Source organism: Accipiter gentilis, chromosome 16, assembly GCF_929443795.1.
Source record: "Accipiter gentilis chromosome 16, bAccGen1.1, whole genome shotgun sequence".
NCBI lineage: Eukaryota > Metazoa > Chordata > Aves > Accipitriformes > Accipitridae > Astur > Astur gentilis.
Genome location: NC_064895.1, coordinates 29644073 through 29670322, shown reverse-complemented (window position 1 = coordinate 29670322; position 26250 = coordinate 29644073). Strand labels below are relative to the sequence as shown.

The window sequence follows — 26250 nt, the reverse complement described above, 5'->3', positions numbered from 1 at the left end:
GTGAGCGCAGGTAAGCAGGCAGGCATGTTTTCTGGCAGGAACCGCCCCACCGTTGGGCAAACATTGTCGCTGGCAGGAGATAGCAGAGCCCGGGAACCTCCCGAATGCTGGCTGCAGGGTGGGGAGCGTCGGGAGGGGAGCGTTGCACCCTACCCTCGTACCCCCCAAAACTCCCCAGCACCCCGGCACCGCTGCAGGGAGGGCTAAGGAAAGCCTGCCCGTCCACCACGGGTGGCTGGTCACATTGGGGGACCCCCACCACGGGGTCAGGGGTGCCCCTCTCCTGTGCCCACCCAGGGTCCCATTGCCTGTCCTCCCTCAGCTCTCCCCCCCGTCCCTTCCTGGCACCCAAGCATGTCGTGTGTCCCCCCCCTCCCACCGAGAGCTGGCAGAGGCTCTCACCTTGGCGGAGGGCACAGGAGCCGCCTTCGTTCCCCCCGGCTCCTTGCCCCGGCGGCGGCGGGGACGGTCAATGGCGTCGCCGGCAGGGAGGGTTGGCCCAGTGGGTGAGTCGGTACCGGTGGCGAAACCGCTCCTCCCCAACCGCCCGCTTCCGGAAAGGGCTCACCGGAGCTGCCGACGCCAGGGAGGAAGAGGAGGCGAGAGGCGAGGAAGGCCCAGGACCCCTCACCTGCCCACCCAGCCTTCCCCACCTCCGTCCTGCGGGCAGGTTGGGGCAGGTTTTGGGATCTGTCGGGAATTTGGGCAGGGAGCCCGAGGCAGCCGGTGTTCAAGGCTTGGTTCCGCTTGTACCTTGGAAGAGCTGGCACGCTGCCCACGGTGAGCCCCCGCTGCAGGGGTTCCCCCCCACACACCACGAGTCCGGGGGACGCCCCAGCACCGCGGAAGAGCCCAAGGCAGGAAGGAGGACGGTGCGAGAACTGCCGGGGCCAACGTTCGTGGCCACGGGACGGTCGTCCGGCACCGCCACACCCCCAGGGCTGCAGCAACACCTCCCTACTTCTGGGGTGCACCAGGCCCCGCCTTTAACGCCTGTTTTAACACTCCTCTGAGGACCCCCTCCATGGACAGACATTGAGGCCGGCCACCCAGGCCCCCAGAAGACCTGACCCCGACCCCAGGGCTCTGCCAAAATGGTTTGGGCAGTGCTGGGGACACCAAGGGACTGAGGAAGAGCTGGAGGAGGAGAGAAGAAATGGGGTGCACCCCATGCCCCCTGCCCCATTGCATGCAGTGGGGCAGCTGCGATCCTGAGGGTGGTGGGGGTGGCATTCCTGCTGAGCAGGAATGGGGAAACAGCAAGGCAAAACTGGCTGGGCAGTTGCCCAAACCCCGGGCAGGAGCATGCAGGGTCCCAGGGAGCTGCAGCCCCCCCCGTGGATCCCTCCCACCCACTGCTTGGCAGGTCCCTGCTGTGTCACCCCGTCAATGGCTGTATCCCATCACTCAGCCCCATCACTGGCACGGGGGGGTCCCTCCCTGCATGGGCACCCCTTGCCTTGGAGGTGGTGTTCAGAGACAGGTCTCATCCTGACTCCTTCCCATCCCTTCCTCCTCGGCTCAGCTCCCTCTCCTCCCCTGCTGCCCCCAGATTACGCCCCCCCCGCAATGTGTGATGCCTGGGAGCAACTGGTGCTACACCAGGCACAACCTGGACACGGCCCCTTCCCGCTACAGCCGCTCCGGCAGCTGGGCACGGAGGGACAGCAGGACCTTCTTGCACCCTGAGAGGTGCAGGGAAAAAGGCACAGAGACCAAAAAGCTTCTGGGCATGAGCAAGACCCTCTCAGGGACCATGAGAGATTTGGATGGACACAGGTCAACCACCGTCACCCTATACCCAGCCCAGCCGCCAGCAGTGCCCGGAGCTCCCACGGCAGCTCTCCCACGCACGGAGAGCAGCGCTGACAGCCTGCGCCCACTCTCCTGCCCGAAGCCAGCCAAGCTATTTAAACGCCTAAATACTGTCAAAGGGTTGGAGCTACCTCCACACACCTCAGGTGGGCCGGCACCTCCCAGCAAGGAGCAGGGGGATGCACACTGAGCAGTGGGGGCAGCTGGGGTGGGGGGAGAGAGAACCCTCTGCTCACTGCCGTGGCTCCATGGAGCTAGGGATGTGCATCAGCCCTGCACATTCCTTTCCTCCGCACCCCTTTCCCTCTCCATCCCCTCGTCCCGGTCCCATCTCACCCACGTACTCCCAGGGAGGTGCCTGGGCTCCACACAAGTTTGGGAAAGACCCTGGCATACTGCTCCCATGCCCTGGCCAGCACAGCCCCCAGGGAGCAGGGCAACCCTTCCCCCCTGCTAATCCCTGCCAAAAATTAACCCAACAGCCCCCTCTCCGAGCCCCCAGCGAATTCAGCCCCGTGACTTACAGGAAAGCTGGCTGAACAGCCTGCTGAGCCATCCCATGCTCCTGCACCAAGGGTGAGCTCGTAGCTACGAAACGCTCAAGAGAAATAGGTTTCCCCCCGCCTCCCCTCTTCCCCAAACCACCCTCTTCATTGGCACAGAGAAAAGCGATAAAATCTGACGGGATTTATTAATAGCACCTCTCCCATCACTAGGGAGCAGTGCTTCAGAAACGGCTTGGAGCATCCCAGCGCTGGGGTGCTCGAGGGAGAAAGGCACCAACTTACTTTTGCCAGGGAGCAGGGCCAGGGCCGGAGGGTTGGGGTGATGGAGGAGGACGCCAGTTGGAGCTCCAGAGCCACCAGCAGATGTTTAGGGGCACCGAGAAGGAGCAGAAGTTGTGTAGCGCCGGAGTCGTGTAGAAGAAGCAGGGAGACGATGCCGGGAGAGGCGGCTAGGGGTGTCCTTGGAGCCAGGAGGGTTGGATGGAGCGGTCCCCACTCACTCGAAGCGGGTAGAGGGATGCTGCATGTCATTGCTGCCATCTTGAGGCCGGCCAACCTGAGCTGTCCCCCACAACCTATCGCAAGTTCCAGGAAAGCAGTTATTTTATTATTTATTTTGATAATCAATCTTGTTTTCACTTTTAGCGGGTAAAAAAATCCTTTTCCCAAGTGGCTCAGGCCCCAAAACCCTGAAAACAGCAGGAGTAAGGGCAGATGGGTGTCTGCCACCGGCATCGATGAGGAGACACCGGCCGTGGCAGTGCAGGGTGCCAAGCCACGGGCGAGATGCTGGGGCAAGATTTGTGATGCTCTGGTGGTTTTGGGGAGGTCTCAGTAGGAGCCGGGACAAGTGCTGGCAATAAGGTGCACCCTGATAGGATCATCACGGCCTGTCTGAGCCCTGGGGGTCCCCAGTGGGGGTGGTCCCCACCAGCACCCCATCTCTCCTCAGCCCTCAGGAGCAGAAAGTAGGGTCAGGCCATCAGGGTTGGAAGGGGATGGGGGATCAGGCCCTGAGGGTTAGCAGGAAAGCACCCAATATGGGGCTGATGTGCTCTTCTTTTGCCATCTGAAGGTCCTTGGTGAGAAGACTGCTCAGCTTGCTGGTCCTGGAGCTCCTCCACCCATGACAACTCCAAGGGGGCCAAGCAGGCAGTGGGGAGGGCCAGTTGGGCTGTCCTAGAAGCCACAAATTATCTACTGACATATCCCTGCTCATTGACCCCAACTCCACCCATGCCCACAGACCCCAGGCTGTCCTCCCTCGCCCAGCCTAGCCATCACCCTCCTGGTGCCTTGGTCCAGCTACAATGAGTTCATTCAGCCCAGCAGAGCTGAGATCCTGCCAGGGGCTTGGAGGAACCCCAAAGCTCTTCCCTGACACCCCTTGTTGGAGGATGACTTTCGGTTCTGCCTGGCTCCTGTCCCAGGGAAAATAAGTGTCCTCTGAAAGGGGCTCCCTGGGGACCAGGTTGGACATGAAGCAGCTGATGAAGCACCCGGAGAGGCAGGACTATGCTGGGGTGGGGGGACCTGCTCCCCCAGCCCTGGGATGACAGTGATGGATGAGTCTGAGATGACCAAATCCGGCCACCTCGGGGCAGCAGGATGACCCCTTCTCCTCCACCCAGAGCTACTGGTGGTCACCACTGCAGGGTTGGAAGGGTGGTGGCCATGAAGCACAGAGGAAGAGAACTCCGGCTTCAGCACGCCCGGGCATCCGCCCACCTCCGGGCTGTGGGAACTGGTGGCATTGCCTGTGCTGTTGCCATGGGGTTGCCATGGTATTTGTATTTGCGGTCGCCATGGAGACAGGAGAGGAGGCTGGGAGTGGGGGGCTGCTGCCAGGGCTGCCAGGATGTCCCCCAAGCCCCACATGGAGGAGTTACAGGTCTGACTGACCTGTGGTTCCCCAGGTCCTGCGCCTTGCCCTTCTTGAAGATAAGAGCGACGTCGTCTTTCCAGGGGATTTAACCTCCCTGCTGAAGTCTGCTACAAGCGGCTCTGCTGGCTGCGTGTCCCTTCTGCTTCCTGGGTGGGTGGGACAGAAGCCAGGCAGAACCGAAAGGCATCCTCCAAAGGGGGGTGTCAGGGAAGGGCTTTGGGGTTGCTCCAAGCCCCTGGAAGGATCTCGGCTCTGCTGGGCTGAGTGACCCATCGTGGCTGAACCAAGACATGAGGAGGGGGATGGCTGGGCTGGGCTGGGCTGGGCAAGGGACTTTCCGGGCAAACGCTTCCAGGGATGGGGCATCCACAGCTTCACTGGGCAACTTGTTGCCATGTGTCACCACACTCGTGGTGAGAACTTCATTATTGCCAATCTAAACCTACCCTCTTCTAGCTTAAAACCGTTCCCCCTTGTCCTGTCACTACAGGCTCTGGTAAAAAGTCTTTCTCCATCCTTCTTTTAAGCCCCCTTTAAATATTGAAATATATAAAGACCACAGCAAGGTCCCTCAGAGCCTCTCTTCTCTAGGCTAAACGACCCCAACTCTCTCAGCTTTTCTCCACAGCAGAGGTGTTCCAGCTCTCTTGACCATTTTTGTAGCCTCCTCTAGACCTGTTCTAACACGTCCATGTCTTTCTTGTGCTGGGGACCCCAGAGCTGGATGCAGTATTCCAGGTGAGGTCTCATGAGAGTGGAGTCAAGGAGGAGCATCACCTCCCTCGACCTGCTGGCCGCACTTCTTTTGATGAAGCCCTGGATACAATTGGCTTTCTGGACTGCAAGCACGCATTGCTGGCTCATGTCCCTCATTATCCTCAAGTCCCAATACAGACCCAGAAGGGATACCACTTGTCGCTGATCTCCCTTTGGACATAGAGCCATTGACCACAACTCTTTGGATGCAGCTGTCCAGCCAATTCCTTATCCACCAAATAGTCCATCCATCAAACCCATATCGCTCCAATTTAGAGACAAGGCTGTTGTGTAGGACCACGTCAAAGGCCTTGCAGAAGTAAAGAGAAATGACAGCAGTTGCTCTTCCCTTATCCACCAACGCAGCCACTCCATTGTGAAAGGCCACCAGATTAGTCAGGCACAATTTGCCCTTGGTGAAGCCATGTTGGCTGTCTCTAATCAACTCCCTGTCTTCCATATGCCCTGACATGTTTTCCAGGAGAATCTCTTCCATGATCTGACCAGGCACACAGTTGAGGCTGACTGGTTGGTTGTTCCCAGGGTCCTCCTTTATACCATTTAAAAAAATGAGTGTGATGCTTTCCAGTCACTGGGGTCTTCACCTGACTGCCAGGACTTTTCAAAGACCATGGAGAGTGGCTTAGCAACTACATCTGCCAGTTCCCTCAGTACCCTGGGGGTCCAGGTCTCATGGATTTGTGTATGTTCAGGTTCCTCAGATGGTCTCAAACCTGATCTTCTCCTATGATGGGTGGGACTTTATTCCTCTACTCCCTGTCTTGAGATTCAGGGAACTGAGAGATGTGGGAAGAGCAATTGCCATTGAAAACTGAGACAAAAAGGCTGTTGAGGACCTCAGCCTGCTCCAGGTCAGTTGTCACCAGATCCCCTGTCTCATTTATCAGGGGGGTACCATTTCTTTTGTCTTCATTTTCTGACTAACATACCTATAGAAGCCCTTCTTATTATTCTTCACATCCCTTGCCAAATTTTGGTCCAGCTATGCCTTAGCCTTCCTGATCCCATCCCTGGGCAGTATCCCCACATACTTACTATGATGCATGTCCCTGCTTCCACTGCCTATGCATTTTTTTGACCAGGAGACCCCTACTCAGCCATGCTGGTCTCCTGCCTTGTTGCCCGATTCCTTGCACATGGCAATCAGTAGTTCTTGTACTCTAAGAAAAATGTCTTTAAAGAGCTGCCAGCTCTCTTCTGCTTCTTTATCCCTGAGGGCAGTTTCCCAGGGGGTCCTATCCACCAGACCCTTAAACGACCGAAAGTTCACTTTCCTCAGGTTTTGGGTTTTGACTATACTATTCGCCTGACCTATATCCTTCCAGATCATGAATTCCACCAGGGCTTGATCACTGCAGTGCAGGCTGCCACTGATCTTGACCTCTCCAATAAGTTCCTCTGTGTTGGTGAGCCACAGGTCCAGTAACACGTCTCCTCTGGTTGGCCTTTTTATCACCTGGGTTAGGAAGTTATCCTTAATGCACACCAAGAGTCTACTAGACTGCTTGAAGCTTTCTGGGCCACTTTTCCAGCAGATGTCCAGCAGAAGTCCCCTAGAAGGATCAGGTGAAGGGAAGCAAGAGTTGGGGCTGCAGCACTGGAGCCTTGGGCGCATTCCCAAAAGGGTCGTTGGAGGGACATTCAGAAACAAGGATGAAGCAGGGACCTGGGATAGATCAGCTGGGGACATGCTAGCCCTGCCTAGGGTCGGGATGAGGCACAGAGCAGCCCCAATGTCTGTCCCCGTTGCCAGCACTGTCCCTGATACCCTTATAGCCCTGGAAGTCACTGCCCCCTGCTCATTATCTCGGGGGTGCTTTAAGGATGCTACTATTTTAATCGGTCAATAAAGGCTGAGTTTCACTGGTGGGTTCTCTGCCAAGGTCTCACGTTAGTGGGGAGACCGCCTGTCGCTGGCTGCTGTTCAAGATGAGCCCCTTCCTCCTTCCCTCCGTCTGCCCCGCTGCTTCCCAGTTGCAGTCTCTTTTCCTGCTGCCTCTCCCCAGTTCCCGTGCCCTGGGAACATGGCAGCGTGTGGCACAGACGAGCCCTGTCAGCCTCTGCTGCCCCTTGAGCTCCTGTGCAGGTACCAGAGCTCTGACCCAGGCGAGATCACCCACAGTGACATCAAATCGACACACAATGGCTGCCACAGCCCCCTCAGGGCCCATGGACCCTGCATCCCCAAGCAGGGACATTTGTCAGCACAGTGAGGACAAGCCCAATATATTGGCCCATGGAGAAGACCATGGTGAAGGAGGTTGTCTCCCTGCAGCCCACAGAGGACCATGCCAGAGCAGATATCCACACCGCAGCCCATGGAGGACCCCACACTGCAGCAGGTGGACGTGGCTTGAAGGACGCTGCTGCCCATGGAGGGGACCCCATGGTGGAGCCATTTTCTGGCAGGAACTGCAGCCCTTGGGAAAAACCCATGTTGGAGCAGTGTGAGGAGGGCTGTATCCCTTTGGTGCGGCCCCACGCTGGAGTAGAACAGTGGCACAAAGTGTTATGGACTGACTGCAACCCCTACTCTGCACCCCTCTTTGCCCCTTGGGGGAGAAGAGGCCAAAGAGTTGGGAATGGAGGAGCCAAGTTGAACCTAAGAAGAAGACAGAGAGGGGGGAAGGTTTTTACTTTTACAGAAGTTTTTACTTTTGTTTTTGTTTTACTATCCTACCTTATTTTTAATTGGCAATAAATTAAACTAATCTTCCCCAAGTTGAGTCTGTTTTGCCTATGATGGTAGTTAGTGAGTTAGGTAGTTAGTTAGGCAGTTAGAATCATACCATCACAGAATGGTTTCGGTTGGACTTTTGAAGATCATCTAGTCCAACACCCATACCGTGCACAGGGCCATCTTCTACTAGATCAGGTTGCTCAAAGCCTTGTCCGAGCTGACCTTGAACATCCCCAGGGATGGGGCATTCCTGGTCCAAATTGAAAACCAAAGTGTGGAGGAGCATCCGGAGCAAGCAGGGCCAGCTGGGGACAGCACAGAGCTTGGCACCCAAGGGCACCATGTGAGCGGACCGGCCATTGCCACCCAATGTCTAGTTTAAGGTCAATGCACTCTTCCAGGCTAAGGCGATGGAAGCCTAGAGAGCACCAGCAAGAAAAGTCACCATAACAGCTCCTAAGTGTGGATGGGAATTTCGCGGAGAAACACTTGAGGCAAGTTCGCCTAACCTACTCCCCATCCTTCCCTCTCAGGTTTCCCTGCCTCCCTGCAGCCACACAACCACCCCGACGGGGTGTGCCAGGGCCCTGGCCGGGATCCCTGGTGCAACAGAGAGGAGAAGGGACCATCATGGTGTCCCTGGCTGGTGAGAACCCTTCAGTCCCTGGGGATGGGAGTGGGGGGCTGCTGCCAGGGCCACCAGCAGGTCCCCCCAGGGTGCTAGAGCAGCCCTGGTGCCACCAAGACCAAGTAGCCATCGCAGTGGCCCATCCTGGCCGAGGGGTGGAGGTGGGTGGCCCAGAGGGACCTTCCCTGCCCACTCTCCCGCAGGCCCTGGGCTACGTCCTGGGCTGCGCTGCCCCTCCGAACCCTGACACAGGGGCTCTTTGGGGTGGCTGCTCCCCGATGGCGTCACAATCTCCCACGCCAGCTCAGCCCTGGGTTGACGTGGCAGCCATTGTGTGTCTCCACGATGTCACCACGACATCACAAAGGTGGCCCCCCTCTTAGTGGGTTGCGGGGAGGCTCGGGTGTCACTTTGACTGCACGCGAGCCAGCGAGCAGATGGGCAAGCGTGTGGAAAACACAGCAGAGATGGGAGGAGAAGCAAACCAGCAGGTAGGAGCAGGGTGCTTTGGCGTCCTCCCAACCTCTCCTCCCCGGGTTTCTCAGCCTCTGCACAAAGGGGCCCTCCTGACGCCTTTGCACATCCCCTGGTCATGCAGAACCGCTGGAGGAGATGCTGGCGATCCCTGCGCGAGATGGAGGAGTGGAAGCTGACAGTGCTGCTCTTCCTCTCCAGCCTGAGCCTCTGGGGCCTCTGCACAGTCGTGCTGCCCTGCACCCCCAGCTTGGTGGCCATCCTGGGTCTGGGCATCTTCATGGCCTGGTGGCCCAACATCAAAGCCAAGGTCAAGGTAGGTGTCTGTCCTGGCGTTGCTCCAAATGCTCCCTGGGCAGGGGCTAGCCCAGGGCAGAGCCCATCCCCGGGGATTTTTGGGAGGGAGCGGTGAACAGCGGCCATTGCCCACCCAGGCAGGCCCCTGCTCCACAGCCACCGAGCCACCTCCGCTCAGGCACCGGCTTGGGGCCGGGGACGCTTCTGTCCCTGAAACTCCGGTTACCCTTCCCAGGGTCCTCATCTGCTGGGCAGGGGAGGGGAGACACCTCACGCTAACCGGGGGCTTGCTTTCTGGGAACAGGGGACTTGTGCAGGGAAGAGACGTCGCAGCAGCAGGAGGAAGGACCCGATAGGTGAGCAGCCCCGTCCCAGAGCTGTGCCGGGCTCCACAGCGGCTCCCGGCCGAGAGACGCCGTTGCACCCCACGAGAGATGGCTGCCCTCGCTCACTCTCCCTCTGTCTCTTCTCCCAGGATCATCTGTCCCCTGGGAAGGCGTGGAGGACTCTGCTGAGAGCCTGAAGGCAAGGTAAGCGGAGCGCTTCCCTTCGGGGGGCAGCCCACTCTGGGAGCCCCTGGCTGGGGAACACCACTGGTGGGTCCCTCTGCCCCATTGCCCCCGGGAGGCTGTGGGTGGGCGAGAGCAGGATCCAGCAGAGAGCCAGGGCCCGGGCTCAGCCCCAGGAAGGGAAAGGGCTCGAGGGGCGAGGGAAGGGAGGGATGGCTCAGAGAGGGCAGGTTTCCAGGCCAATGCCCTCTGCTGACACCCCCCACCCCCACCCCCCACCCCCCCCCAGAGCCCACCAGTGGCCCTGGCACCCCTCTCTGTCCTCAGCCCCTGGCCTGGGCTGGCCCCATGTTCCCGAGACCCCAGCTTCAGCCCCAGCATCCCAGAGCTGGCAGGGCTGGCTGTGGGCAGGGAGCCGGGTGGGTCCTGTCCCACAGCAGCCCCCACAGTCCCGCCGGTATGTCCCCCCACAGGTTGGAGAAGACCCATGGAGGACAATGGTGGGAAAGCGGCTACGGCAAGGAAGCAGCCTCTGCAAGGGAGATCCCCTCGGACACCGGAGACGTGGGTCAACGTGGAAATTTCAGTGCTGCCAGCAGATCAGGGAGCCAGCCCTCCGTCGCCAACATGGAGGAGCTCGCCAGATCCCTGATGGAGTCCCTGAACATCACCCAGATCTGCCGCAACCTGCTGCGAAAGCTGAACATACCTCGGGATAGCAGCGCTCCAGTCCTGTGCGGAGCCATGAGGGAAGAATATCCCGTCTGCCTGCAGTGCCGTCAATGCCTCACTGGCAGCTGCCCTCACTGCAGCCAGCCCGCGGCAGAACAGGACCTGCCCACGCTGGCCGTCACCCTCTCCACGGTGGACATGCTGGTGCACGAGGAGGACCTCCAGCTGGAAGTGGGGCTGGGCTTTGAGCTGGCCATCAATGGGGAGCTGCTCTACGCGTGGGAGATAACCCAGCGGCTCCCCAAAATCGCCCCTGAGAGATGCTGCGAGGAGTGCAGCGCGCCTCTGCCCAGGAGCCCCGGGGCCAGCAAGGGCTTGCGGGCATCGTTCCCCGTGCCCAGATTCTCGGGAATACCAGCGGGACAGATGAGGCTGGGCAGGCAGGACGCGAGGGCTCCTCCTGCAAGGCACGCTGGGGCAAAAGATACCAGCCGTGCTGACCTGCAGCCAGCCAGGCGGGGGGAGTCTGTCCCCGCCGTGGTCCCCACGTGGCCCCTGCCCCCATGGGCACAGCCTCCCCCTCCCACGGCCCTGGAGCGGCTGCGGAGAGTTGGGCTGGAGCCCCTGCCCTTGGTGGGCTACAAGGGCCTGCGGCAGGGGGTCAGGCTGCAGCGCGTCCGGAAGTCCTGGTGCAAAGTGAAGAGCAGCATGCGAGGGCGCTTGGCACCGAAGGGCACCATGGAAGCGGACCCGAAGCTGCCGTTCCACCTCCGGTTTCAGGTCGACGCGCTCTTCCACGCCATGGCGATGGAGGCGTGAGGGGCATCGGCAAGAAAAGGTGGGACGGGGAGGAGCGTGGGCAGGGCAAGCGCAGGACGGGAGGACGGGGACGGGTCTGGGCTGTCTTGTGCAGCCGTGGAAGCTGTGCTGTTCAGGAGGCGTTTCTGTGGGACGAGATCGTGTGGTCGGGAGAGCGGGGGCGGCAGTGAGATGCAGTGGCCTCTCGCTGAGTTTTGGTGTGGACACCGCTGGGAGGGAAAACACGCGGAGAGGCAGGGTCCGGCTCAGAGCCAGAAAGTGGCCGGGGTAGGTGGGGATCCTGTGGGGCTTGCGGGGGGCAAGGGTTAATGCCGGGGATGGCCAGGAGATGCCCCTTTGCTCAGAGACCCCGTTTGGAGGCCAGGGCCCCCCTCTGCCCCCAGCCTGGGCCTCTGTGGGGGGGAACCTGCCTGGGGACGAATGGAGCCCTGGGGTCCCTCCTCAACCCCGTTCTCTCTTCCAGGGCAGGCCAGAAGAGACTTCCCGCTGGGCAGCACCCCCAACCGATGGGGAGAAGTGACTGGGGCTTCCCTGCCCAGCAGCAGCCCCTCTCGGTCCCCGTTGCCCCCAAGACATCGCTGTCTGCCTGCTGCCGTCCTGCCCAGAGGGGAAGGCAGGGCCGTGCCTGCTCTGCTCCCCGTGCAGCTGAGGGACCAGGCTGCCGGCCGGGGCACGGACACTGGGGAGAGGCAGCGGGAAAAGAGGCTGCCACTGGGAAGCCACGGGGCAGCCGGAGGGAAGGAGGAAGGGGCTTGTCTTGAGAAGGAAGCAGCCAGCGACACACGGTCTCCCCACTAACGCGAGGCCTCTGCAGAGAAGCCAGCAGTGAAACCCAACCTTTATTGATCAATTAAAAGAGTAGCATCCTTAAAACAGACCCAAGAGCTCTTCCGTTATTGCATGAATGGGGGTAGGGTAGGGTGTCAGGGACAGTGCTGGCAAGGGAGACGGACATTGGGGCCACTCTGTGCCTCATCCCCACCCTATGCGGGGCTGCCACGTCCCCAGCTGATCCATCCCAGGTCCCTGCTTCACCCTTGTTCCTGAAGTCCCTCCGAAGAGCCTTTTGGGAGCGCTCCCCCGGCCCCGGCCCCAGCTCTCCCTCCCTTTCCCCTGGGGCTGGGGGCTGAGCTCCCTGGGAGGGCTCCGAGACTCCCAGCCTGGGTGCCCCGGTGAGGGATGCACAGCCTCAGGATCGACGCCATCCTCTGATAGCATATTTCTATACATTCTGTACGATATGCCTAAATATTTTGATGGTTTTAATATTTTGTACCAGCCATGGAAACTGGTTTGCTGCTAGGTGACTGTAAAAGTGAGATTTCGTAAATAATTATTAGAAATCTTATACTAACACTATGATTGAAACAATAGACAAAAGTATAGCCAAGCAATTAACTAGTAGAGGTAGTTATTCCTAAGTTTTGCAGTTCTTTGCGCTTATGACTGGATGTTCCTGTGCGCTAGACGAGAACAATGTTGAAACTGACATGTGATTGAAATTGCGTTAAGCCTCAAGATCAAAGAACAAGGACAAGAATAAAGACTTCAAGGACAGCCAGCAAGAACTTCAAATGGGTCGGTGGTTGCAAAAGCAGCCCTTCGACTCAAGTGGATCCTTCATTGCGCATGATCAGCTGTAGGCAGTACAATGATAATCAGTTATAATCATTTCTATGTATATGTATACTAATCTGATTAATATGCACTTGGTTATTCTATAGAACCTGTTTGTGCTAAAGCTGTGGTATGCACGCTAGGTGGAACTATCCACCGTGCCTCCAGCGCTGCAATAAAGAACGCCTGCTTTCTAAAACTCCAAAACCAGTCTCAGAGAGTTTCTTCGACCGGCTTTTCGGTATCAACAGGGGGATCTGCCGACCCAACCAGTACCAGCGGTGCAGCGCAGAGGACACAGAGCCCCTGCAGTACCTCAGAGTGCCCCCGCAGACGTTTTTCACCCCAATAATTCGCCCTTTCTCCCCCTTTTTCGCTCCTTCGCTCGGGATCAAGCCCGCGTTTCCCCCTCTACCGCCTCAGGGCTGTTGCCTCAGGGGGCACGCGCAGCAACGGGGCCTGCTCGGGTGGGCGGGAAGCTGCGGCGCGCATGCGCAGCCGTGCCGGTTGCCGGCTGGCGGGGGAGAGCGGCTGGCGGCGGCGCGCATGCGCTCCCCTGGCGTTGCTAGGCGGCGCCGCGACGCTGCAGCCGCGCGGCGCGCATGCGCGGTCGCCGCCTCAGACGGGGCTGCCTGAGGCGGGGAGCGGGCGCTATGGCGGCGGCGGGCTGGCGGGACCCGGCCCCGGCTCTCAGCGACCCCGGCCCCGGCCCCCAGGAGCGAATCGCCGCCCGCCGCCGCCGCCTTGCCGCCCGCCTCGATGCCAAGCGCCGGTGAGAGACGGGAGCTCGTCCGCCAGCACCCCGGTTGCGGCGGCCTGCACCCCCAGCCGGCTCCCCCTCAACCCGAGCTGGGCCCGGGCCCCTTCCCTGCTCCCAGCCGGCACCAAGTCGCGCACCTCCTCCCCAGACCCCGCGTCTGGTCACAGGGGGTTTCCTCTTCCCCGAACTGGGAGGGTTTCCTCTTTTCCCCGAACTGGCACCGTGGTGGACGTTCCCACCCTCAAACCAGTGCCGGTTCCAGATCCCTCATCCTTTTTTCTCCTGTTTTCTCCTTCCTGATCCCAGAGCGTTCCCTTTAGGTTACACTAAGGGTCCCAAGCAACTAGCATGGGGTCGGTGCTAATACTGAAATGGCTCCAGACAGAAGTGGGCTGTCTTCATGGCCAGGCAAGGGTCCACCACAGTCACCCCACCCAAGGGCTGCCCCCAGACAGCCTCTGCCCTCCTCCCCTTGAGAAGCAAACAAGGGCTGATTCCCCCAGCCCTGTGCTGCAGCAGTAACCAGCCCTGGGCTGCACTCCCAGCTCCAGAAAGGGAAGCCTGGACCCCATTTTCCCTCGAGGAGGCTGTCCTACCCTTTCCTGTCTCTTTTCTGCAGCTGTGGGGACCTCCTGACCTGGGACTAAATGTACTGAGGGGAAGAGACAGCGAAGTGTGCTGTGCTGAACCATGCGGTCTGGGCTGGGATCCCAGATCCAAGGCCATTTCCGAGCTTTAGAAAGATGGTGTCTTGTAAAATGTTCTGGTTTTTCCCCTTTTCTGCCCAGGGAGGCCCTTGGAGAAGATGTGGAGCTGAAGGTGGCTCAGGTGGAGGAAGAGCAGAGAAGGAGCCACAAGCAGATTGAGGAGAGCAGGCAGGTGCGGCAGTAGCACAGGAAGGTCCTCTCAGGTCCCTGACCTCTAGACATTTGGCTTTACCCTCGTTTTACCTTCGGGTGGTGCTTAGTGTCACAGAGCAGCATTTATGTGAGAAGAAGCAGGGACAGAAGCTCCTCAGGACTGAGTGGGGAGTGATTCTTGGGCCAGACCCTGGGGATATGATTTCCCTGTGACAAGCAGCCCATGGATTGGAAGGATCTGGGACTGACGCCGTGCATCCAAACCCCAACTCAAACACCTAGCCCCATCTGCACATGCAGGGGAAGCAAAACAAGAAGGTGCTCTGAGCACATTCCTCGTGGTGCTGATGGCCTGCAGGGCTTTCCAAGGAGAGGGAGGACCCATGGGTGCATTGAGGTCCATGCAGTGCTCCTCAATCTTGCCATAGCATGGGAAGACAGGGCTTATAGGTCCACTTAGGCACCTCAGCATAGGGATAGGAGCCAGACTGTGGACAGGCATAGCAAAAGTTGCTCCAGTATCCCTCCTTCCAGAGCTCAAGTCTCTAGGTATGAGACATGTACCACCTCCTTCACAGAGGCTGGCCAAGCTGCTTTTTGATGGCACGCAGATGGTGACAAATATCCAGGTGGCTGCTGACTTGAGAGAAGTGAAAAGGAGGGCGGAGGAGGCAGAGCTGAAGCTACAGAGGTAAGAGACTGCACAGTGGGTCTGCGCTGCTGGGAAGGAGCAGTGCAAATGTTGGTGCAGCTTTCTGAGGACATTCTAATGCCGGTCATCCAGGAACACTTAGCAGTTAGGGCTATACTGAATTTATGTTCAAAAGGAAAATTTAGGCAAACAAAGAATCTCTGGGTCCCACCTGCCACAGCTGGATCTCTGTAGAGCTCTGCAGGTTGTTATGGTTTAACCCCAGGCAGCAACTAGGCACACCACACAGCTGCTTGCTCACTCTCCCCCACCCAGTGAGATGGGGATGAGAATCAAAAAAAAAAAAAAAAAAGTAACTTGTGGGTTGAGATGAGAACGATTTAATAACTAAAGTAAAATAAAATATAATCTAACCTAACAATAATAATAATAAAAAATAATGATAGTAATGGAAAGGAATATAATAATAATAAAAAAGGAAATAAACCCCAAGAAAACACAAATGATGCACAATGCAATTGCTCACCACCCACTGACCAATGCCCAGGCAGTGATCCGCCCCTATCAGCCAACTCCTCCTAGTTATATACTGAGCATGACCCCCCTGGTTTATGTACTGAGCATGACATCCTATGGTATGGAATATCCCTTTGGCAAGTTCAGGTCAGCTGTCCTGGCCATGTTCCCTCCCAGCTTCTTGTACACCTGCTTGCTGACAGAGCATGGGAAACTGAAAAATCTTTAACTTAGGATATGGGCTACTTAGCAACAACTAAAACATCAATGTGTTATCAACATTATGCTCACACTAAATCCAAAACACACTGTACCAGTTACTAGGAAGAAGATTAACTCTGTCCCAGCCAAAACCTGGACAAGGTCAAGGCTAGTGGCTTCCCCAGGTGGCACTGCAGTACTACGGACTGGCTGGTTACAAATCTCCATACCCATCGCATCTAGAGCTCCAGAGTGTGAGAAACGCAGCTTGTTCTCAACTTTTCACCAGGAGCCTGTACCACGTATACTTGTGGTCTTCCTGCTTGAGAAGCGCAGGTGCAGCTGCCCTTGCTTCTGGCTTGCTGAGCAGCTCTCCTGAGCCTGGAGGTGACACCGTGGTAAAGAATGTGCCACCTTGGGCTAAAAGGTGTCTCAGTAAATGGCCTGTTTCCAGAGGTTGCCCTCCAGTCAGAGAGATAGGAGTAGTTATTAGCCATACTATGGGAATGTGTGGGAACAGCCACATCAGGCTGTGTGTGAGGAGTGGGAAGAACGTGAGGCTGTGCTAATTTGAGAAATTGGGTATTAAGGTCTTTGCAGTGAGAGTGGTCAGATGCTGGGTCAGGAGCCCCTGGTGGTGTAGAGATCCTCCGCGGAGATACTCAGCACATGCCTGGACAGGGCCCTGCACAACCTGCTCTGACGTTGAAGTTAATCCTACTGTGACCAGGAGCCAGGGATTTCCCGAAGCCCTTCCAGCCTCGGTTATTCTCTGAACCTCTCTGTATGCCTTCCTGGGCAAATCTGTCCTGCTTCACCAGTGGAGCTGGGCAGTATCCAAGGGACTGGCTCTTTCAGCCCTGGCCCCAGGATTCTGAGGCCAGCTAGGAAACACTGAGTTTTTGCTCCTACTGCCTTTGGAGGGCACTGTAGGAACATTTTATGTGAGGCTGGCTGTAGCAGGATGTGTGTCCCTTGCTCAGTGGGATTCCCAGTGGGAATCTCATTAAGGAACTGGGTGGTGTGTCCAGCAACGGCCTGTATAGCAACGGTGGTGGCCACCGTTCAGCCTGACCCAAGAGCCATCCCCAGAGCATGTTGGATGGTGCCTCTGTTTGGAAGAGGAAAGACTTTTGTAATATGGATGTCGGCTGTTCAGTGCCATTTGGCTTTAGCTGGAGTATGGTCTCTGGACGGTTTGACTACCAAGTCTAGATGTAGCTGGGAGGCTGTTTGGTACTGCTTGTACATCACCTCTTGCCCAGAGACAGCTCGCTTGGCAGAAGAACTAGTGCTCCATGTGAAGCTTGAGCTGAGCTCTTTAGTCTTTTCTCCTCCAAATAAGCAGTTGTTAGAGCACTGGGGAAGGGCAGAGCTGGGAAAATGCCAGTCTGAAGAGAAGGGACTGCAGGATGCCAGCTCTGCCCTTGTCGGATGCTCTAACAAGCACTTGCAAGAAAGCTACTGCTCCACTGATATCTTGATGTCACTTTGAATTCAAACTGGGTTATGCAGGAAAGTGCTCCTGCAGCATGGGCCACTGAACCACATCTGAAGAACTTGCTGCCCTGCACCAGCTCCCTGTTTGCCATGTGCTCCTTACTGCCTGCAGGGTGGAGAAGCTGGAGAATGAAGCCAAGTCTAGCACATACAAGTTTGAGGAGATCACCTCCAAGTGGGCCTTGGCCAAGGAGATGACGATGCCACAGGAGCTGTGGCAGCTGCTGAACCAACAGCAGCAGCAGTGCGCGCTGCTTCTGGAGGAGAAGAACAAGCTCATCGGTGAACTGCAGCAGGTAGCGTGGGGACCAGGCAGGGGCAACTGGGAAGAATGGGGGGTTTTAAGCTCTGGAGAATGCTGTTCTAAAGCAGTGGCCATCCCTGTCTTGCTCTTCAATTCACCATTACGTGGCAGGGATCTGTGTAGTGTCAGTTGGTCTGGGTCAAAACTGTGCCAGGAGTTGCTGTGCCAGCATCCCAATGTGGATGATGAGATCGGGTGCCCTGTTCAGTGTACAAGGACAAGACACACAGGACACTGGCAGCAGTAAGACAAACTGGCAGGTCCCAGACTGCACCATAAAAAAAAGGCAAATGAGCAGAGAGGGGGAGTGTTTTTGGAGAGAGAAGAAAGCCTTCCCCATAGCAGGTTCCCTGGCCCCCAGAGAAGGAGTGGTATGTCTGCAGGCACAGCATGTCACCTCCCACTCCATCTCACCTGGACCTTTTGGCAGCGATGATCTGTCTCTCCTCCCATCTTCCCTCCTAACTACCTCTTGACTTTGGCTCTTTGTTCTCAACTCCTCTTCTTCTTTGGAAAAGGCAGTGTCTGGGTCTTACCATCTCACTTAGCCCCTGAGGACTTCTGGTCAAATACTTCTCTCTGATTTCAGCATCTGCTCTCCTCCTCCAGGAGCTGAAAAAAAAAGATGAACAATACGTGTGGGCCATTAAGAAGCAGTCAGATGATATTCACTTGCTTTTGGAGAGAATGGAGGAACAGATCAGGCTCATGCTGAAAAATTACCGCCATGAACTCCTGCAGATTGAGGTAGCCAGTTCACATGGTGAAGGAAGAGTCCAATGAGAAAACCTGCAGCCGCTTGCTTCTCCATATCTATGGCAAAAAAGCCTCAGGCTCATTGCACTGGCTGGGTTGACTACTGTCCAGAGCAGCAGGGCTGATGTCTTGGTGAATGAGGCTGAAATCCAGCCAAGCAGGGGCACTGAATGGTGCTGAGTGCTGAGAGACTGGTTTGTTCTGTGCTGTGAATGACTGTGGTTCAGTGCAGAGCAACTCGGTGGCATGTGAACGCTGTTGCTGCTTGATGGCTGATTATTCATCTCTAAAAGCCAGAAAGGACCACTGTGGTTCGTTAGCCTTACCCTTGATTTCCAGTCAACTCGCAGAGCTACCCACCACCCAGAGCATCCCTCCCAGCTCTGGGTGGCTGATAGCAGCAGCCCTCATTGGGTCACAGTGTGAGGTGTCTGCCAGCAGGGTCCTGGCATGGAGAGGAGGGAACAGTATGTGTTCATTGGACAGTGGCACCAGTCTGCAGCTGATCCTTTCCTGGAGGCTGCTAGCCTGGGCCAGCATAAGGTTGGCAAGGAGTGGTGCCAGCATGATGGTGAAGGGCTCTGTCTCCTTCACAGAAAGCTTTTGAGCTTGAACGGCGAGAGCTGCTGGACAACAACAGGAAGAAATGGGAGGAAGCCATCCAGGCCCACAACGCACAGGAGGTAAGGTCCATGTGAGATTTAGAATTGTAGACTCATAGAATCATTTAGGTTGGAATAGACCCTTAAGATCATTGAGTCCAACCATTAACCTAGCACTGCGAAGTCCACCACTAAACCATGTCCCTAAGCACCACATCTATGTCTTCTAAATACCTCCAGGGATGGTGACTCAACCACTTCCCTGGGCAGCCTGTTCCAGTGCTTGACAACCCTTTCAGTGAAGAAATTTTTCCTAATATCCAATCTAAACATCTTCTGGTGCAATTTGAGGCCCTTTCCTATTGTCCTATCACTCGTTACTTGGGAGAAGAGACTGACCCCCACCTTGCTACAACCTCCTTTTAGGTAGTTGTAGAGAGCGATAAGGTCTCCCCTCAGCCTCCTTTTCTCCAGGTTAACAACCCCAGTTCCTCAGCTGTTCCTCATGAGACTTGTACTCCAGGCCCCTCACCAGCTTTGTTGCCATTCTTTGGACAGGCTCCAGCACCTCAACGTCTGTCTTGTGGTGAGGGTCCAAAGGCTGCCAGGACCAGTGCTGCTCTCCAGCACTGGGCTGCCTTGAAAGACACATGTACATGAAGGCAGCTGGTTCCTAAGGAGTGTGGTGGGCAGAGGGGCAGTTTTTCAGCCTGCTCTGCAGTGGTATTATCCATGCATGACCTTGCTTTGGGCTGGCCAAAGTAGCTGTGATCACGGGAGGAAGCTGTCACCACTGATGGATGACATTCTCCTTTTGCCTGTAGCTGGAATACCTGCATGCCCGTATGAGGAAGGTGGAAGAGTTTGAGAAACAGCTGAATCGGCTGCGGGTACAGGATGAGGAGGAGTATAACAGCATGAAGATCCAGCTGGAGAACGATGTGCAGGTACAGAAAAGGCTGGCGTGTGCCATGTGGGGAGGCAGTGAATCAGATCTCCCTGAGGTTTTCTGTGCGTAGCTGATTGTGGGGCATCTAGGTGGTATGAAAGCTGCAGCTGGTATCTGGTCACCTCAGCTCTTCAGCGTGCACAGTCCAGCACCGTGTCAACAGGGTGATGGAGCTGTTGTTCTCTCCTCTCCATGGATTCTACACCACAGTGTCTGTCTGCCCTTGGCTCTCAGAGGTCTGTAGCACGTGAACTGTAGCTCTAGGACATCTGAAGCACCTCAGAAATGTCGAGGGATTTGCTACTGCTGGCATCATGATTGATAGGAGGATTGAACAGTGTGAGTGTCCTGACACCAGATCATTTCAGGTCAACCCAATTTCCAAATTTTTCAGGGTCTTGGCCTAGGAGGTGTGAGCTTTTTCCTTTGACATCTAGCCGTAGACCATGATTTCTCTAATGCCCGTGAAATCCACCTGGTGTGAGAACTGTCATGAGTTTGCACTTACTCAGGTAGGAGGGCATGCAGTGGAAGAGCACAGCCCTGGCACACCACTGGCTGAACATGCACCACGGGCTCTCACCACAGATCCAAACCTCATAGCCATGGCTTCCCTGAGATACAGATACCTTTTAAACCACTGCATTCTCTGCGAGCAGCGGTGGCAACAAAGCAGTGCATCTGTGGCTCTCTGCAATCTTGCCAGTCCCCTGGACCGCAGCCCCGGCATTGGTCCTGGGATGTCAGGTTTGGCTTTGCCCAGCATTATTCAGCCTCCTCTGCTCAGCAGAAAGCCCTGCTGCCACTGACACCTCCCCTGCTAGTTGTTGTGTGTTGTTTCCTGGGCTACACAGTAGAAACAGGACATGTTGCATTTGGACTTTAGAAAGGCTCATTGTGTGTCCCATGGGATGTCCTCCTAGGAAGCTCAGGGCTTATGACCATCTAGGGCTTATGTCTAGAAGGTTTTGCACAACTGCAAGTGAAATATTACTGTTACAACGTCCCTGTCAGCCTGAAAAGGCAAGTCCAGCGAGGGCAGTCCTGACTTTGCAGTTTCTTCGCTGTCATATTGATAACCTGGAAGGTGACACGGAGCGTGTAATGTTCGCAGATGGCTCTGAGCCATATGGGGAGGGAGGCAGCAGCATGCTGGAGATTAGTAGGATCCAGGCTTCAGTGTGGCTTTTGCTCACGGCATGGCTTGTTTTCATGTTTTTTGGAATGCCAGAACCTGGAGAGGCAGCTCCAGCAGATGAAAGCTGTCTATCAGCTGAACCAGGAGAAGCTGGAGTACAACCTTCAGGTGCTTAGGAAACAGGATGAGGAGAACACCATAATCAGATCCCAGCAGAAAAGGAAGCTCAACCGGTAAAAACCCATCCCTGGAAGATGGGCTCTGCCTTACCTGCCATTACCTCCCATATGCCATTTTTTGTGGAGCCCATCACCTAGCACAGGCCAACGAGCTCTGTCCCAGCCCATCCCTGGGCAGGGGCAGGGGTTAGCCCAAAGCAGGGCCATCCCCAGAGCACTTTGAATAGGCTGGCCATGGCCAACCTGTGCCAGCTGCACCAGAGTCAGTCACGCCTTGGCACTGAGTAATAGATAAGCAGCCCTACATCCCAAAGTCTCCATACAAGCTGGGTATGCCTGAAGATGCCTCTTTGGGGCTGCCCAGCTTTGCTGTCCCTCCCCAGGCTCCACAGCTTGCTCAATAACCTGAGAACAAAACTGGCTAACCAAGAGAAGCAGTTCAGAGAGGAGAACCACAGCCTGGCAGCCGACTGCGAGCGCATCACGGGGCAGTGCAAGGAGGTGCAGAGGAGGATGAGGTGGGGTGTGCGTGGGCACCCACCCATGATGAGGCCTCGGAGCACCTAAGTGAGGTGCGGGGGAAGCTGACTCATCGTTTTGGGGCACAGAGCCTCCTTCCATGGGCCATCTCCCTTCTACACAGGCACTTTGCTATAAGTGATGCTGAGAAATTCACAGAGGTCTGGCTTATGAACGAGGAGGAAGCCAAAGGGCTGATGCGGAAAGCCCTCGATGCAGACCGTGTCATTCACACTCAGCAACTGGGACTACCCTGGGAAGAGCCTCGTTACTGGTTCCTGAATAACGTTGGCCCCCTCGGGCATTACAAGGTGAAGAGGATGGCGACCAAGCTGGCTGCAGAAGTCCTGACAGGTGGGATGCCCAATGCTTTTGTCATCCTTGTGGCACTGGGAGACCCTCACCTTCCTCCATGACAGCCCCTTCTGTCACTCCTGTCCTTGCCATTGCAAGGTGGGATCTTACAGGGGTGACATTGCAAGCCCAGACAGGGGCTGTCCCCAGCCCTGAGCTGACTCCTGCCAAGCCAGCTTGGGGATCTTTGCACTGTATTTTTGCCCAGTGCTCCCAGTTCCAGACAAGCCAACCAAGAGCCAGCTCGTGTCCCAAGATCTTTGGGGTGTTTTCCAGGTTGTGGGGAACAACTGTGATTTCCCTGATGACTCCTGCAGAGATGTGACTGGGGAGCACAGCCTGAGGAGCACACTCAAAGCACAAAGGCTTTTGCTCACCCTTCTTCATGTTTCAGAGAGCAGCTCTGGGGGACAGGAGGAGGAAGGGAGAGAGAAGGAGAAGGAAGAAGTGGGCAGTGGAGAAGGAGGAAAAGAAAACACAGCAAAGGTTGAGGGTAGAGTCACACCCCTGCGAAATATCTCCAAGAAGACTGCCAAGAGGATTCTGGAGCTCATCAGTGACGAGTCGGTGCGTGACAATGTAGCACATGCCTTGACCAGGGAGCAGGCATGCTGTCCTGGGGTTGCTCTGGCTTGTGGTGGATCTCTTCTGAGCTCCACATCTTGGGGTGAAGGGTTCTGCATGGCACTGCCTTGCTATGCCAAGCAGCCTGTTGTCAGATTGCTGCCCCACGGGCCAGGAGAGGATCTCCAGGTCTTTCCACTGTCTGTGGCACATATATGATGCTAATAAAAGGTATTGGCAGGCCCCGTTGCACAAATCCACATCTCCCCAGGCCAGAATAAGCACAGGCAAACCTACTGCATCTGATCCTCCAGACTGTTCCCTGCCTCTCGGGACACTCAACAAGAGCTTCAGATCATGACATCCTTTTGGCATCGCCCTGCTGATGACTCTACCTTCCCTGTCTGCTGGCTGGCTGTTCCAGAGCCTCCTGGCCCTGCCAGCCTCACGTTGCCCAGCCACTGCCCACCCTCCCCGCTCAGCCCGCTGTCGCAGGATGGCACGGCCATAGCGTGGCATGGGCTGGCTTCTGTGCAGGGCTGGATGTGCTATTTCTCTGCACCCTCTTCTCTGCCTGTCTCCCAAGGGTTTCCTCATTGAGAGCAAGCTGCTGAGGTCCCTGCAGGCGCTGGGGAGGCACGAGCGTACCCTCATGAAGCTCGACTCCATCTTTGCGGTGAGTTGTGCCTTGACCCATCAGGGGCTGTAGGGAAGGCTGGCAGTCACCGGAGAAAGCTCTCTGTCCCTTGTCCACATGGCACAGAACTGAGCTGCCCCAGCGAGGTCCGGCTGGGCTGCTGGGGGGACTCTGGGGCAGGAAGAGCATGGCGGGAGGGTGTGAAGCACTGTGGCCAGACACTTCTCAGCTCAAGGCCATCCTGCTGACGAATTAAACAACATCTCCAGGGCCCCTCCAGCCTGTTCTCAGACTCTCCCATCCACAGATACCCCCAGCTGTCCCACACTAACCACTTCTTACCATCCACTCCTGCCTTGCGTGGTATTGCCAGAGGGGCACTCTCTGCTCCTGGGAAATGCTCTTCATTTCTCTCCCCGTCCTGTGACGTCTTTGAGGAATGCTAACCTGGTTCCTCTGCTCCCTAGGCCCTCGAGATTGACAGTGAGGATGACCTGTACCAGCTGGTGGATTTTTTCTTGAAGTACAAAGCCCAGGACATGGCTGTCAGTCAGGTGGGACCACCAGGGACAGCAGTGGGGAGAGCCCAGCAAAGCCAGAGGTCCAGGGAAGGGGGGAGCAGAACATCTGAACACCCAGGGAAGGCAGAGAGGGGGACCAGCTTGTTGACCCTGAAATGTTTCCCTGTGACTGGACAAGGGAGGTGAACATGCCAGGGCTGAGGGTTTGTAATCTTCTTCTGCCATGGCTGAACAGAGCCTCTTGCACATGAATTTTTGCCTCAGCTCCCTAAATTTGCCAAGGGACAAGGCTGCGGGCAGGTGGAAGCTCCCAGAGGGAAGGTGGCTCTTGGGGAGGAGGAGGTGGTGGAAGGCACATTGCCCAGCTTGCTGGCCTTCCCTCCAGAGCCAGGGCAGCCCAGGTGCAGAAGATGTCATGGATCTAGCTGAGGACAGAGAGGACGGTGGATCCAGTGCCCAGAGGAACAAGCTCAAATCCCCTCGGAGCTCGCTGGGCTCCCTTCCATCTGTGTACTTCCATGCTGATGATGTCCTAAAGATCCTGAAAGCTTTTGTGCGGGGTTTTGACAAGCTGAGGTAGGAGTAGAGGTAGAGCGGGGCTGTTGTCACTGGGAGGGAGCCACACTGGGGCACAGAGGGGGCTATGGGGGTGTGCAGCCAGGGCTGGGAGTGACTGTATTGCCCTGGATGGTGCAAGAGCTTCCTCTGCCTGCCCTGCAAGATTACAGAGGGGTGAGGAGGGTCCCACCATGGCAAGGGGGTACAGACGGTGCCTGAGCAAGGGATGGCTGGGGACAACCAGGCAGGAGATGACCAGCAGCCTGGGGAGGGAAGAAAGCCATGGGGCAGGCAGGTACCAGCCGTGGGGTCGTGCTCATTCATGTGACGATGGCCATGGTACTCAGTGCAGCTGAGGCGTATGGGGCTGTTGGTCACCCATGAAGAGCTGAGCCCCAGGGCTTTGTTCTCTGGCCCCCAGGCAGAAGGACAGATCAGCAAAGGAGGTGCTACAGGTACGGGACAGCTCCAAGGACGAGGAGTACTGGGAAGCCCTGGCACACGTTATCCCCGAGCCAACGTTGAAGCTGTGGGATGCGCTGGTGGTGGCACTGGAGGAATATTAGTGAGTACCTGCCAGTGCTGTTGGGGACAGGGCAGGCTGGTGGCATGGCTGGGGGAACCGCAGAGGGGCTGGCGTCGACTGGCTGCGTCAACCCTCTGCCCTTCTTGCCCAGCGAGATCCTCATGCAGAGAGCCAGCCTGCTCGCCGAAGTGGCCCTCCTGCAGCAGCAGAACTCGGAGCTGTGCCTGCTGCTGGAGGAGTACATCAGCTCCGGGGTGAGTGCGGCATCCCCTCCTCCCCTGCAGCCTGGGGACATCCCACCACGTGTGCCCCACGCAGAGTTCCCAGACATGGGGGCCACTGCCTGGAGCCCATCAGTGTCAGGCTCGGGGTGCTTCTCCCCACAGGTGAACAGCAAGCTGCTCTCCCCTCCCACGAAGTGGATGGACCTGAACCTGTCTTGCCCTGGGGAAGCGCAGTGGGTCCCCAGGGCCAGGGCACGACTTTTCTCTGCCCCGAGCTGAAGCTGTGTCTGGAGCCATGGCTTTCTGGCAAGGACTAATAAACCGTTCCTAAACCCGAGCTGTGAGCGTGCGTGTGGCCTGCGAGGAGCAACCCTTTTGCCTCTGAAGATGCTGGGGAGCCGCAGCCAAGCATCCCCCCCAATCCAGGGGACTCACGGCGCTGTGGGAAAGTGTTTCCCCGCTCATGCCACAAAGCCGTGTGGTCTGTGTCCTCCCTTCCCTGTGGAGCCAAAGCCAGGCAGGAGCCTCCACCTTCCGCAGGTCAGCATCCCCACCATCCCGAGGTGTCTTGGCTTCAGGAGAGCCCACCTTTCTCTACCTGACTTTACACCTTGTTCCCCCCTTTTCCTTTTGCTGCCCCACCACCTCCTTTTCTCCCCCCGTACTCCTCCCGAACAACCCATCCCCAATTACTTTTCCGTCATCAGTCCCAGTGCTGCTACATCTGTACCTAAATTAGGCATTTCCAGGGTGATATCAGCCCAAAGCGGTGCTACTGGCAGAGTTATCTCCAGGAGGGCCACGTCGCATCCATGCGTCCCTTCCACTCCTCTGGTTCACACCAGTTATATCTCATTCCCAGTACAGGCTTCCTAGCCAGCTTTATCTTTAACCTTGACTCCCCTGCCTAACGCTAACACAGCATCAGCAGTTTCTCATACCAGAGCAGAATAACACCATTGTTGGGGTTTTTTTGCTCACTGGGTATCTGTGCCCTTGGAATAGTTTTCACTTTTCTCCTGGTCCCCATCTGGAGATCCGTTCAGTTCAAGGGCTGGCAATCCCGTGGCTCAGCTTGCTCGCTGTACCCCTGGGGTACAGCGGGATCCACAGGGCAGAAATGCAAACAGAAAGGCCAAGACTGAGAGGGTGGAAGGCAAGGAAAGAGTTTCGGGGCAGGGAAGGCAGGGATGGGCGCTTTGCCTGGGATAGGGGAGCGGCAAACACCACCCACCATATCTGGGCTTGCTC

General features: G+C 56.8%; 3 protein-coding genes across 5 annotated transcripts in view; 2 read left to right on the top strand and 1 right to left on the bottom strand.

The window, feature by feature from the left end:
* PTK2B (protein tyrosine kinase 2 beta) overlaps positions 1-940 on the bottom strand; it is a 28531-nt gene extending 27591 nt beyond the window's left edge. For 2 of the 3 annotated variants that reach the window (XM_049819054.1, XM_049819055.1), the window contains exon 1: positions 403-939. The gene's annotated coding sequence lies outside the window, so the exon portion shown is untranslated. Of the gene's footprint in view, positions 1-402 lie in introns of all 3 variants that reach the window. The other variant, XR_007508346.1, reaches the window with a different exon arrangement.
* An 8105-nt stretch (positions 941-9045) lies between these two features.
* LOC126046707 (uncharacterized) lies at positions 9046-11860 on the top strand. Its single transcript, XM_049819444.1, has 5 exons — positions 9046-9081; positions 9367-9418; positions 9538-9592; positions 10045-11058; positions 11668-11860. The coding sequence occupies exons 1-5, from the start codon at positions 9046-9048 to the stop codon at positions 11858-11860; spliced, it is 1350 nt and encodes a 449-aa protein (XP_049675401.1).
* A 1472-nt stretch (positions 11861-13332) lies between these two features.
* Positions 13333-25316, top strand: DRC1 (dynein regulatory complex subunit 1). The gene is made up of 17 exons (XM_049819443.1): positions 13333-13451; positions 14228-14318; positions 14878-14990; positions 17281-17464; positions 18082-18219; positions 18825-18911; positions 19655-19777; positions 21011-21150; positions 21480-21614; positions 21740-21969; positions 22364-22536; positions 23120-23209; positions 23638-23724; positions 24077-24267; positions 24671-24814; positions 24927-25029; positions 25162-25316. Exons 1-17 carry the CDS (start codon positions 13333-13335, stop codon positions 25276-25278), a joined length of 2265 nt encoding a protein of 754 aa, XP_049675400.1. The 3' UTR covers positions 25279-25316.
* The last annotated feature ends 934 nt before the right edge of the window (positions 25317-26250 follow it).